The sequence below is a fragment of the Drosophila hydei genome, unplaced genomic scaffold (assembly GCF_003285905.1).
Source record: "Drosophila hydei strain 15085-1641.00,03,60 unplaced genomic scaffold, DhydRS2 tig00008121-arrow-pilon, whole genome shotgun sequence".
Lineage (NCBI taxonomy): Eukaryota > Metazoa > Arthropoda > Insecta > Diptera > Drosophilidae > Drosophila > Drosophila hydei.
The window spans coordinates 2,097,001-2,111,215 of NW_022045832.1; the positions used below are offsets into that span (position 1 = coordinate 2,097,001).

Here is a 14,215-nt window from a genome sequence, read left to right on the forward strand (position 1 = left end):
CGTTTCAAATAAGATTTGAAATTCCTTCGTCAGGCAAAATGTGGAAAAAGTTAAGCTTGAGCTTAGGCAGAGTTTGAGCTGTGCATTAATCAGCCAGTCAATGAGTTGGGATGAACATAAATATGTAAGCATTAAGATGGGCGTATACGCAGTAAATACATACATGAAAAATTAACCTATGTCGCACACTTGACGAAACTTTGCCTAATTAAAAATGCCAAAAAAGTCAGCCAAAGTGGGCTGGCGTTGCTCTTAAGTGGGGTCAGACAGCAGGCAACAATGACACCCATGACACCCACACTCTCGCACTCACACAGACAGGCCTGGCACATGGCTATGTGACATGTCAGACAGGCCAACAGTCAGTCAAGTCGGCAACCAGGCCATAAAGCACCGTCCAAAGTTGCGCTTGAATGCTTCAACGATGGCAACAGCAGCAGCACATACGCACACCACAGCAACAGCATTAGCAAAAAACAATAGCAACAGCCACAGCAACAGTCTCACCCAGGCGTTGCAAGCAACTTGTCACATTGTTTGAATCACTGAATTATGCAAATAGATTTGCACACACATACACAGACTGTGTGTGTATATATATGTACACTGTCTCTAATAACAGCAGCAAAGGCAATTTGCCAAAAGTCTTTGCTATTTAACACCACACAAAAATAATCAGAAAACAGTCAGTTCGAGTGACTAAGTGACTAACTAAAAGTTGCACATGTCCGAGCTCACTGAATGTGTCTGTGCATGTATTCGTGTGTGTGTGTGTGTGTGTTAGAGTGTGTTTGACATTTGTTTTATACTCACCCAAAGTTTGTTGTTGTTGGCAACTTCCGGCTTGTACAGCACGCCGAAGTTGCTGTCGGCTGCACCCTTGACAATACCAATACCAACAACAGCAGCAGCCACGCCCACTTCAACCGAACCGAACCGCCCCAGCAGCAACGAGCGTGTGAAGCGAGGCGACTTTAAAGCAGCACCTCGAGCTTCGCTTTGGCCCCACGCTAACTACAATTTATTTAAATCTCTGCAATAATTGTTTTGTGCGCCTGTTGCAGCTGTCTTTATGCTTGCTGCTCGTTGCTTTTGTACCCTGTAATGGGTGAAATGCTTTGTAATCGAGTAGATTAGCCAGGAAAAAGCTGAGTTTCAACTAAAAATTGCTTGATATAGCCTATATGTTGCTGCGCAATGAGTATGAACTAGTCTTGCATACCCCATTTCAGCGCATTTGCTGGTGTTTGCTTTTGTTGGCTTCTGCGCGCATTAGAATTAGAGCTGAAAATTTATTATTCTTGAAGTCGGCTGAAATGTCAGAAGTTGCCGCTGTTTGTTTATTGTTGCAGCGCCAGCAGCAAATCGAAGTTCTCAAAATGAAACTGTGTGAATTAAGAAACTATTCAAGAAATCGTCTTAGCTGTCGCACTTAATCAGTTTGAAATGCGTAACAAGTTAACAAATTAAGCTGAGAACTCTTTTCCCCTCGGTTACCAAAGTAAATAGACAACTTTTGGGCATATATTGAAATTGCATTAAATTATATTTATTGGTTTCATCATTTTGTATATATATATAAATAAAACTGACATATTTCTTGATTGATTTGAATTTCGCTTATTATTTAACGCTTGCAAAGTTATTATTAAAAATAAAAATAACGAACAAATGTGTTTAAGAAATTTATTGAAATGCATCAATACGTATTTGTTTTAATTTGAATCGAGAATATGCTTTAAATCATTTCGTACTATTGCACAAATATTTATATATATTTTAAATAGTAACATTAAAAGCCTGAAAATGCATTAAATAAGGTTTAAAGTGAAGTTAAGTTTATTGAATTAAGTTGATTAAATGTTGCAGTTGCTCGCTTTTATTGTTTGGAATATAATTAACTTTTGGCTCACTAGAATTAATGCAATTCGCTTAATACACACGTACATAAATACATACATAAATACAATCGTGATCATAGTATATAGTCAGTTATAGAGTGTGCCCCAGGCGTCAATTTTAATTTTAAATGCAGCCAAAAACACAATTTCTACACTTGTTCTCAAATTTATATAATATATATGTATATATATATATATATATATATATATATATATATGTTTATAAATATTTTTGGGTTTTGTTTTTATTCATTTTCGTGTAATCAATTTTTGCTATAATAAAAAGTTTTTTAATCCAATTTGAGTTGGTTTATTTTCATAACGCTTTGCTCTAGCTTTACTTTTTGTTATTTGTTATTATTCCGCAAGCAGTTTCTTTTATATTGTCAAAAAAAAGGTATTTATTATTAAAAAAGGCAAACATTCAAATGGAAATTAATGAAATCTCAAATTAATGCACTACATTAATTAATTAATGCCTGTGGGAATTGATTGAATTCAAGTTGACTTTTGGTTTGCTGCCACTTAATTGAGTATGTTGCTGCCACTTATATACCTACATACAATTTAAACATATTATTCAATTATTCATATATATATATATATATATATATATATATATATATATATATATATATATATATATATATATATATATATACTTGCATAAGCATTTTTCTCTTATGTTTTTATCGTATATTATTTAATATGATTTATGTGGAAATTTGTTGATCTCATTGCGGTGTGCCTGGTTGCAAGTTAAATGTGATTTGAAATTCTTGTTCATTTCTGCTTCTCTATTGGCATTCCATTGCCCAAATGCAAAATGTTGTTCAATCTCTGTCTGTGTGTGTGTCTGTGTGTATTTGTTTGTTCTCATCTGACAATTACTAAATGGAAGTCAGACAAGGCGTTCAAAGCATTCCCTACAATATATATCTAGGAATCTCTAAAGATGCCAGAGTCGTGTCCAGGCTAGCATTTGCTCTATTCCCTCTTTCTTTCTCTCATCTACCTGCAGCAGGTCTCTCTCTTTCTAAATGAAGCTTGGTACATGTGTATGTATGCATGTAAGTGTTGGTGCTACGTGGGGCATGTTCGGGGAGTCGTCAAATGATATCGTGTGCAACATCTATCGATGCAGCTGGCATGTCAAAAAAGCAACAGATTTTTTTTAATACTTTTATGTTTATTTGTATATACTTTTGTTTTGTTTTTCTTTGCTATGTGCACTGAATTGTTTTAGTAATTTTCCAGATTTTTTTCACATATATATTTGTTTTTCGTGTTTTTTTTTTTAATTTTTTTTAAAACCTATCACATAAATGTATGTTTTTTTGGGCGGAATTTTTAGCGTGTGTTTTTTGGTTTTCATTTCGTATTGTGTTATTTTTCGTTTTGTGATAGGACAGAAGATAACGAAGAGAGGGCAATAAAATGTTCAATGTATACATTAATCTCTTTAAAAGCTAAAAGACGGATTCGCGTGCAATAACAGAAGCTAAGGTATTCAATTACCGCAAAACTTTGCCTAACTGAGACAGTGTGTGTATGCGTGTGTGTGGGTGTGTGGGTGTGTGAGTAGAGTTCGCTGTGCCATTTGCTAGCTGTGTGTGGGGTAACCTTATATGTATAAGCTAATTATAGCATTTCTATAATGCCAATTTTGCGTGCAATGCGCCCAGAACTATGCCACAATTTCCCCGACCAGTGAGCAAATCAAACGATGACACTGGAGTTCATTTGTTTATATACTTTCCTTCGCTTGTGTGTGTGTGTGTGTTTACTTTTTCTCCTTTTTTGTTTTTGTAATTCAAACATTTGTTTTGCGAGTGTTGATTTTGCTGCTAAGTATACGCTGCTATAAGTATTTGTAGTTCTATTTGAAAACTCTTACTTGGCTACTGCACATTTATGTATTGTTTTTTTTTTTCGATTTACGCTGCTGCGTTCAATATTTTTTTGTTTTCTCTTGTTTGTAGTCATTATAATAATTTTAATTTTGTTTTTTTTTTTTTAAAGCTTACGCAGTAATGCTCGCTGATTGGATTCGACGACTCGGGGCAGTTGTTGCCCATGGACATCAATACTACAAATAAGCCAATGCGTTGCGTGGCCGTGGCGCTTAGAAGACCAGCATTTGATCGGCGCTGCCCTCCGCGCTGTCCTCGTCGTCGGCGCCCTCGTCCTCGTCATCGGATGTTAGCGAGGCGGCGTTATTTACCACGGACTCTGTGCAAATGGAACGTTAAATTAAATTTCTGTTCTGTTCCGAACTGAATGCCCGGCATGGCCGTGGCTCCAAATTAGTTTGTTCATCGAACGTGAGGCTGGCTGTTTGCCTGCCTGCCTGCAGTAATAAACATAAACATAAATCTTAAATGAATATTACAATGGCCCTCAGCAGATTTAGCACTAATCTGGCTTGGCTTGAATGTGCCTCGAGGCACTCTCTCACAACCGAATGGAATTTGTTTCGCATGCCAATTGCAAATGCAGAAATAAACTTCCAACGGTTGCTTAACTCATGTGGCAAGCATGGCGTATGCGTGATACTAAAAGCAGTGCTGTTGTATATAGATTGGGCCAACATATTTCAAATTTGAACTCAAAGCTTAAGGTATTAATGAGCGGACTTAGCCTATCACAAAATATAAATATCTAAATCGAGCAAAACATTTCGTGTCACTGTTTACAGCTGCCGCATTGCTGATGCGGGTTTTCTAATATGTCATATGTGTCCTTGTATCTGTAGAGTTGACCAGGGATGGCCAATCAGCGACTGTTACTGTGACTAAGGAAAATGTTGTGATTCTATTAATAATGTATAAACAATATTTGATAAGATATCTGTAGAATTAGTAGCACAAGTAACTGATATTTAAAAGTAACAGTTACAGCTATCACTGTGAATAATATATATTAAAAGTTATCACTGATATTTGAAGAAAACAGTTACAGCTGTAACTAATACTGACAGGGGATTTCAGATGTCTTCGCTTCCTTAACCCATAGTGACTGACATCCCAAAGTCGCAGTTAGTATTATGGATAAAGGCATACATTTTAATGGAGCAAGTGTCACTAACAGTTACAACTGTTTATACATAGGACTTCATAGGCGGCACAGATATTTTAAAGTGACAACTATCACTTTAACAGCTGCTACTCGGACTACTTGCAGTATGATATTACGCAGTATGATATTGGTAAATAATTTTTAAGAATAACATTCACGGCAGTCTTAACTACTGGAGTATGAATGCATATAAATCGCGGCACTATGGATATTATGTAGGATTATGATTATGATGCAGAAGTCTGCGCAACTGGGGCTAGCTTCGATGTTTTCACAACTCTCAGTCACTGATAAAGTAACAGCTGTCACTGTGACTACAAAACTGAACTGCTGTTTGAAAGTAACAGTTACTGCTGTCACTATGACAACTTAACCGAACTATGCTATGTGAAGCATGTTTAAATGCCACACAGATGCAACTGTTAACTTTTGCAAATTTAAGCATGGCCATCTTTAAGGCGTAGATACGTATGCATAGATGCACATACATATATTTGCAGTGCCACAATGTGGCGTGTCACGTATTTGTTGATGCATACTCACCGCAGTTCGGCTTGCCACGTGTACGGGTGTTAGCGAATTCGACGCCGTGCTTGTCCACACACCAACAGACGCCGACCGAGTTGTGGCATTGAGTGGGCTTGTAGAATCCTTGTATGTCGCAGTCAGGTGCGTAGGCGCCTAATTAGGTTGCGCCGCGCAACAACAGCAATAACGAGTAGAAGAACAATAAAAATGCGCAATTTTAGTAAGTCTTTATAATTGTCAGGCGCAAATGAGAAAGCGGCACAAGCGGAATTCTTTGTATTTTATTGTAATAATTTGTTTTGTTTTGTTTTGTTTTGCTCGGTTTTGTGTTTCGCACTTTTTGGGTCGTGTGGGAACACAAATAAAAGAACGGGAAAACAGAAAATAAAATGAAGGGAAATTATACAGTTAAAGTTTATAATGGGCCAGCAACAACGCTGGCACTAGGCAGAAGGCAAAAGTTCTGTGTTGTTAGAAGTGTTTAATTTGCTGGCTTAAAAGTTGCGTTTGGCTAAAAGGTAAAAGATAAACGAGAGCGGCAAAGCGAGAGCGCATGGAGAACAAATACAACAAAAAGGTGTCCTTTTTAACTGTTGCTGTGGCTACTTATGTGTGTGCGTGTGGTATTGGGTTGTGTGTGTGTGTGTGTGTGGGGTGTTTGTATGTATTACATTCAGGCGCTTAATTATAGCTTAAAATAGGTTAAACGTAGTGTAAAAAGTGTACGTAAAGCGGCACAAACATAACAAAGCGCAGACAGCGAGCCAAAAGAGAGTCATAAACAGATAGACAGTGAAAGAAAGTTTCGAGTGGGACGGGGAGAAACGGAAAGGGTGAAACCAGATAACTCTTCTAGCTACCCGCTTTTCGAGATTTGTGTTTAACATTGTTGTTGTAGTGTTTGCGTTTTACAGCTATTTCATAACGAAAACCATCAAAGAAAACTCATCCTCGAAATGCCGAAGCCTCAATACCCCTGCAGAGAGACGAAACTCATGGACCAGATAAGGCACATTGAAGTTATTTCTACTATCGGACAAATACGCAAATTTCACTCAGATTTCTGTCTTTGGTCTTTGGCTCTGCAAGGATATGTGGAAACTGAAGTCAGTGGAACACAACACACACAACTCAATAAAGAATATATAGAGAGAAAGATATTAGTGTTATGTTAGCTATAGAAATGTCCACCTGTACCTATCTCACCTGCAAAGTCGCCGGCGATTCTTCGTCGCACCGCGGCACAGGGACGATCGGTCTTTTCGAAGCAGCGGCACCATTCGCGTGTGTTAATCGAGCTATCCTGGTCCAGATCGCAGGTGTCAATGAAGGGCTTGATGCAGCGTTCGTTCTGATCGTGCTCCAGATCGTACAACTCCTGCAGCGACAGCAATCCATCGTTGTTCAGATCCAGATGCCCGAACATCCACTTGGCCTCGGTCTTGCAGGCAGGTGGGAAATGCGCCTTCGACTTCTGGCTATGCTGGCGACGCTTCTTGCTGTCGGCCATGATCACGGAGAACCAGTCCAGCAGACGATTGCCAATGGCGGTCAACTGCTGTGGCTTGCACTCGGCCGACTTCAACGGATAGCCTAACAGAGACAAACCATATTTCATTTAAGATCCTACCTTGTGGTGTGCTCCCAGCTGTGCTTACCATTTGGACTAATGTTTTTGTTGAACTTCTGCGGCTGCTTTTCAATCACCTCGTTCTCATTGTAGGTGCGCATCTTGTGCTTATCCTCCTGGTATTTGGCATCCTGAAAGAGTTCAAAGCGCACAAATTACACTTCCTGTGGCCAGACCTATCTAAGGTATTCGTTATTGTGCTCATGGTTGGCTCTTACCTTCTTGTAAGCCGTGTACTTGAGGTACTTGTAGTGCTTGTTGTCGTACTTGATCTCTTCGGGCGTGAACGTGTATTGTGCATTGATATGATTAAAGTGACGATTGTTGTCCTCCTTATCCTGTAGGTTCGAGTGCATATTCAATTCTATTTGTGTGTCTGCCAGCTTGGACTGTACTTACATTCATGATGGTATTGAAGTCGTTATTGTTGCTGCCCATAACATTCCCGCTGCTCATCATGATGTTGTTGTTGCTACTATCCTTATAGGCCTGCTGTTGCTGCTGCTGCTGCTGCTGCTGGTCTAGGCTGATCTTTTTGCTGTATTTATTGTAGCCACCACGTTCGCCAAGCCGCTGCAGTCTCTTGCCATCGGTGTTCTCTGCAAAACGAGGGAAATTGTTGAAATGGCAAAATGGCCGCCATAAAATCGCTTGGCAAGGCAAACTTTTCATATCCTGCCGTTGGCCACTGAGGCGTCATTTCTATTTGATGCATGTTGTTGTTATTGCCGAGCCCCGAAGAAAACAAAACAAAAAAAACGACAAGAGTTGCAATGCGCTTTCATCTGTGTAAATTTAAAATTAATGTGCTTGATATTGTTGTTGTTGTTTATGCTGCTGCGGCCGCTGCTGTTGTTGCAGCTGGCTGAATCGCTAAGTGCTCTGTTCAGCCCCTCTTGCCTGCTCACTGACTGCTTTAGAATAATAGCGCTGCTTGCTGAACGGATTATTAAAAATTCAACAATTGATATACTCGGCATAGGCCAATTTAAAGCCGCCTGAAGTTTCTATTGCCAGCTGCAAGAGCTCAGAGCGTTCAGTGGCTAGGTCTTCAAATCAGCCTGCCTCTATGGCAATTCCAATTGCAATTGCCATTGTGATTGCAATTTTTACTGCATCCGCTCTGAGGTCCAGGCCATGCAGGCTCGATACTGGCATGTCATCTATTTGGCTGGGGTGGCCGCAGCCCGGACTTGTTGGACACTTGCCAGGCCCGAACTCATTATGCGGTTGGGCTGCGATGCTGGCTTTCCAGCTGGCTGTACAAGTAATAGAAGTGTCTCTGTTTGTGGTTTACTTACCCTTGCAGGGACAGAATCCTTTGCAGCCGATCCGTATGGTTGTCGAATGTATGCAATTGTGATAATCCAATCTGCATAGTGATGAGTAAGTCCTGTTGTCGGCGCCGCACAGGAACATTGGCTTGGCCACGGGACACGGCTTGCAATTGCTGGCGGGAATAGAGTTAGAGAAAAGACGGAAAAAATCAGCACAGCAAACTCAGCGGAGTGAGATAAAAGCAACAAACAACGACTAGATGACATGGAAAATTAATTTTTTATGCAAATTATGTCTGGCAGGTGGGCCTGTTGCTATCGCTACACATTTTATTTAAATATTTATTTAATATGCAGAGCACGCTCTCCCAGGCAAACAGGCAAACCGGCAGGCATTGCTGTCAGAGATCAAAAGCACTTATAGCTGCCTGGGCTGAAACCCGTTTCCAGCCATCAGCTGGAAGCTTTTTCCTTTATATTTTCACTCATAATTTGTGCAAATATTTGAGCTGTCAGGAGACGCGGATTTCTACATAGCACGTTATGCGCTTCAATTACAAAAGTTTGTGAATTGAACGAAAAGTCAGATAATTGGTCTTAAAATTTATATTTCGCTTCTTTAAAATAGGATGTTTTAAAGCGATTTTAATTTTTATTTCACTTTCGAAATTATGTAAAAATGACAACATGGCTTTGGACGCCAATGTTATTAGATTATTGAATTTAAATGAATGCAACTCAGTGTTAATTATAATAAATAAGATTCATTTGTAATATTCACACCTTGTTGGACACTTCTTTTCTGTCATATTAAACATTTAATAATTTACAACAGGCAAACACGCTTAATTAAGCCTTTATGCATACACAAAACGCGACAAAAAATATAATTATTAAATTCAATTTATTGCTGCATCCGTCTCTGCTGTCGTATACGTAATATATTTAAAAAAGAACCAAACTTTTATCAAGGCTGGTGCTCAATGGGTTTCACGGGTCGACTCTGAATCAGCATTGGATTGAGTGTGTGTTCATATATTTTTAAGTTTTTTCCTGGATCCACAAATTGAGTGGCTTACTTAGTAAATTGAATCCAAGGGCTGATTGCTTGCGAATGCAGTCAAATTGATATTGCTACTATGAGACGCCACGACACACTCCATTTGATTTGCTTTGCAATTAGTAATAAAGATTTCAATTAAGCAATTTGATAATATTTCAGTCTCATGGCTATGCATGACATGTATTGAAATGCTTAAGCAATTGGCAGTATTATAGTTATTAAATTCCAGCTCAAACTCTTCTATCAGAAGCAGAAATTTGATTCCAATAGAAATAAATGGACAAAGAATTTGTTGAAAAGTAAAAGTAAATAGCTAATAGAAGGAAGATGCAAAAGCATTTGAGTTGCCAAATTATTGCTGCCAATATTCACATCGCTTTTGATGCTACGAAAAGCATCAAAAGCCGAAGCAAACAAATCATTGGCCAAAAAGCATATTCTTTGCGTGCATGTGTCAGATGTAGCAGAGAGAGTGAGGGAGAAATTTAATTAAAAAGGGTTTTTCTAGCTTTTGCTTATCACAATCAAAGATGTATCTGGAATATAAAATTTCACCTGAGCAAAAAGCAACTTTTGCGTCATGGGCTTACGACATATTTTTGAACAAGCTTGGGTCAATAGCTGCTGCGGTTACTTTGTACAATTTGTACAACAGAGAGAAGTACACATGCCGCCTGCCGCCTGCTGCCTGCTTCCTGCTGTGAAAATTTGTGAATTTTTACTCAAATATTTGCTTTCAATTTTGCACCACACGAACGCTCAGACTGTCAGGTGGAACGAGAGGAGCTGTGGCCGCACCAGCAGTTGGAGCTACCTTTGAGCCACTGATGCTGACAGCTTCATAAGCATAGACCAAAGGCAGCTCAGTGGTCTCAAATAGCTGCCATGAGCAGCCACATAGCCCGGCTGAGGTTGCGTTATGTTGAGGTAATAGGACAACTATGTGAACACCACTCAGCCCGCCGCTTATGCTTTTGCCAGCTAAGAACCGCAGAGCGGGCCATATTGTTACAAGAAACAATGCACGACCAGATGAGTTATGAGAGTTGGAATGTGTAAGAGTGCGTGTGCGTGTGCGATACACTGCTTTATAGTCTATTGCAAGTGCGCCGCAAATCTGAGACCCCATCAACCGCAGCAAGTGGGCCATAGACAAGGCAAATCTTTTGTTTGAGCCGTGCCCGAATGAAAAAATGAGGCGTCTGAGGCGAGCACGGAATAGCAGATAAACTGAGCGCGCGAACTATTGATTTTGTTAGCTCAATGTTTCCTGGGCACAGCGACACAAGCACTCATCACGGACCACCCCTAACAGCCCACCATTCTCATTCTTCCTCTCTCTCTCTCTGTAGCTTTTTTCAAGTGGCATACAAAGTCTATGCCATTGACATAGATACCCGTCTGTGCACAAAAGGGAAATTCTTGTGAAAGCAAATTGAAAAGAAAATGCGAAAAATATGTCAAAAGCCGTTTTTTAATATCGGAAGGCGTGGCATGACTCTCGATTTGCCGATAGATAGATTGATTACGCGGCCATTAACAGGCACAATAGAAGCAAAATGGCGCAAGGCAAATCATCCACAAAAATCTCAATGCACAAAATAATTATTCCTTAGAAGAAATTAATTAATATTGAAGTTAAAAACTACGTTTATTTGTGGGGCAAAATATAATAGTTTTTCTGTTGTGATAAGATCTAAAAAGTGAAAAAGTGATATATGCTTTACCAATTGTGAATTAGGCTAATGAACATCGAAATTGTTAGTAATTAATATAATAAATATTTTTATAAGCATGTTGACTTTGCCTCATAAGCTTTCTTTATGTGTTTATGCTCATTCGTTCCAGCCAAGTTGGGGTTTTGTTAAAGCTAACGACTTGAAATTTGAGGTATAAGCTTATGTTAACTCTAGCTCGATAGTGTTGGACGTTGAAAGTTCTTTACCTTATGTATAAGTAAGTTTGAATCGCATTTGAAGCTAGCAACTGAACTGACGAATATAGTCCAGAAAAAATATATATATATATCCAAGTCGTAAACAAGCCAAAAAACTGGCTTATATGACGCCTTCGAAGTACATAGCAATATAATAATTATTTATATAATATATATTTTTATAATAACTTCGTTAATGATCTGCTCGCTATGTCTAGTGTATACAAATCTGAGCAAATTATATCTTTAACAAAATGAATTTGTACTGCTTTTAATTTGGCAGAGGCTTCAAAAGATGCTTAAGGACACTTTAACTAATTTAAAAAACAAAAACGAAAAAGATTTGATGTTTAACAAAGCCCGAAACGAAGCCATGTATTCATGAAAATTAATTTTCCACTCAGCAAACTGCTATCAGCAGATAAAGAAAACTTTCCGCTATGCTTTGCTAAACAGCCACCTGCTGGTCGCGCTGCTCCCCAAGGACCCAGCTTGAAATTAAATTTAAAGCATAAAGCAAACGGATAAACAAGCCGAAGCCAAGAATAAACAAACGCAAACTTAGGGCCATCATGGTCTTCGCTAGCAAGCAGGCCTAAAACGAATAACAAAAACAATTTTGCCATTGCCCAGGCTACGAGCCTTGCTGATAATCTAAACACGGGTTCTTTAAAAGCGTTTCGAAGTGCGGCTGCTTAGTAAATATGTTTTCGTAATAGTGACAACTGCCATCGATTATTTTCAGTGGGACTCAGTGTTAGAGCTCGAACAGAACGCATTTCAATTGAATGAACAGTGAAGAGCAGCAAACATGCTTCTACACGAGGACAAGCTACCAGAAATTCTAACGGATATTGATGTTTAGAAATAGTGTACAACTTTCCGCTACAGTTGGGCACGTCAACACGTCGGAAATGGGCCAACTCGTAGCCATAGTTATGGCCAACAATCGCTACCAATTGAACCTTGGCCCAGCGTTGACTTTGACTTCATTCCTCGCTGTCACACCTGAGACCCACTTCACTGCCTCTGGAAATTCTCTGCGTTTGTTCGCGTGCGAATTCACAATTTGGGTTAGGGTCAGAGCGATAATGTTGTACAAGTCAAAGGAAACGACTACGGCGACTGCTACAAAGGGTAAAAGGCCGTTAAGCTGTCGTTACAGGCGATTCGAGTGAGAACACTACAGCAGCAAACATAAACAAATAGCAGCAGCGATGACGCAGCAAATAAGTACGGAAAAGGCTAAATAAAATGCGTGCCAAGAATTGTACTTTATTGTGGAATTTGTATACACGATAAAACAATTTGTTATTAGCGTGCCGGTCATGCAAATCACAAATTTGTGGAGCTCAGCAGCCAGCTTCAGATCTAGGCTAGTCGTTCGGCCTCGTAAAATGGTAACCCTTTTTTTGCTTTCGGCCAACACCCGCAAAATGAATGAGAATTTGTTAAATGAATTGTGAGAATTCCACTGATATCGAAAGTCCAAGCCCAAAGGAAAGGGCTTCGACCAAGTTAAGTACTCGACTACTCACTCCAACTCCTCGTCGTCGTCCTGCTGGGCGGGCGCTGGTTTCGGCAGCTGCTGCTGCTTATCGCTGGTGGCAATGTTGTTCTCATAGAAGACGTCGTCCTCTTTGGATTCATCATCGTCGCCTAGGCTCAGGCTTTTATCTTCATCGTCGTTGTTATCCTCATTGCCCTGGGTGTTGGCTGGGGTGTTGTTGTTCTTATTGCCGTTGTTGTTGGCGATGTTGTCGCCATCGCTACTGTTGTCCTCGTCATCGTTGTTGATGTCCTCAACATCCTGGCTATCGTTATCCTGCTGATTGACACGCCGCTTGGCTTCCTCCTCCAAATATTTGGCCTTCGTGATTATCTCATCGCTAAAGCAGGCACCGGGTTAAGCAGCCAAATAATCAAGTTTTAATTTAATTAGTTTATTAAGTTTTGCGAACAACACAAATTAGAAAACACGCCTGCGGCTGCTTACCGATTCTTGTGCAGCTCCTTTTTCGACACGCATACAGCACTGAACTCGTCCTCCAACAGGCAAATTTCGCGCTTCTTACAGTTGAGCGGGCGGCAAAGGTCACCTGCGAACAGGCATATTTAATTTGCATTACAAAAAAAAGGTTTGTCGGCGAGGCAGGCTACTCACTTGATGGATCGTGTATCCAGCGCTTGCGATCTCCAAGATTCTTGTTGTTCTGCGAGTTTTTGTTTATCTAAGGGCGAGAGTAAACAGAAGTGGAATGTTTGATTAATACGCAATGTGAAGGAAATATTTTATCTCTTAATTTCGTTATTTAAATGCAAAAATGCAAAGCTCCCATCCATGTCAGTTGCCAGACGCATATCACAACACACAAACACACACGCACACAGCCAAGATATATTCTCGTTTGCTAGCATATATATATAGCCAACACGTGTCGTATACGTAATATACAAATGAGAGAAACAGCAGCTGCTATCGTAGCTGCCAGGCGTTTTGCGTTGCTGCTCACTGGCAAAATGCTTTTGACGGCTTCATTGTTTCAAAGATCTTAGAAAATTTAAAATAAAAAATTTAATAACGAAATTGAGTTTAAATTGATTTTTGAGTACGAAAGCAAAATACGTAGACAGATGTAAAGGTAACGAGTTAAAGCAGTTTTCTATCTAAGCTGTTAGAGTTTGTTATTGCAATTTAGTTCTCTTTAAAGTATTTAATTTATATGAGCTTTAATTTCTCTTTCGCTCGTTGATTTGTCATTTTTCCTTGTAGCTAGGAATCACTTTTATCAGTAGGGCAAA

At 39.5% G+C, this 14,215-nt stretch overlaps 1 protein-coding gene across 3 annotated transcripts in view; it reads right to left on the bottom strand.

The window, feature by feature from the left end:
- Window positions 1–3,669: 3,669 nt before the first annotated feature.
- The window catches only part of LOC111599610 (proteoglycan Cow), a 46,330-nt gene continuing 35,784 nt past the window's right edge, over window positions 3,670–14,215 (bottom strand). For 2 of the 3 annotated variants that reach the window (XM_023315297.2, XM_030224972.1), the window contains exons 2-11: window positions 13,578–13,644; window positions 13,410–13,512; window positions 12,952–13,302; window positions 8,439–8,587; window positions 7,537–7,736; window positions 7,356–7,475; window positions 7,166–7,268; window positions 6,705–7,100; window positions 5,523–5,660; window positions 3,670–4,133 (exon numbers count right to left, since the gene is read on the bottom strand). In XM_023315297.2, the coding sequence (XP_023171065.2) occupies window positions 4,027–4,133; window positions 5,523–5,660; window positions 6,705–7,100; window positions 7,166–7,268; window positions 7,356–7,475; window positions 7,537–7,736; window positions 8,439–8,587; window positions 12,952–13,302; window positions 13,410–13,512; window positions 13,578–13,644 (1,734 nt within the window). In that variant the 3' untranslated portion in view covers window positions 3,670–4,026. The remainder of the gene's footprint in view (window positions 4,134–5,522; window positions 5,661–6,704; window positions 7,101–7,165; window positions 7,269–7,355; window positions 7,476–7,536; window positions 7,737–8,438; window positions 8,588–12,951; window positions 13,303–13,409; window positions 13,513–13,577; window positions 13,645–14,215) is intronic. The other variant, XM_023315298.2, reaches the window with a different exon arrangement.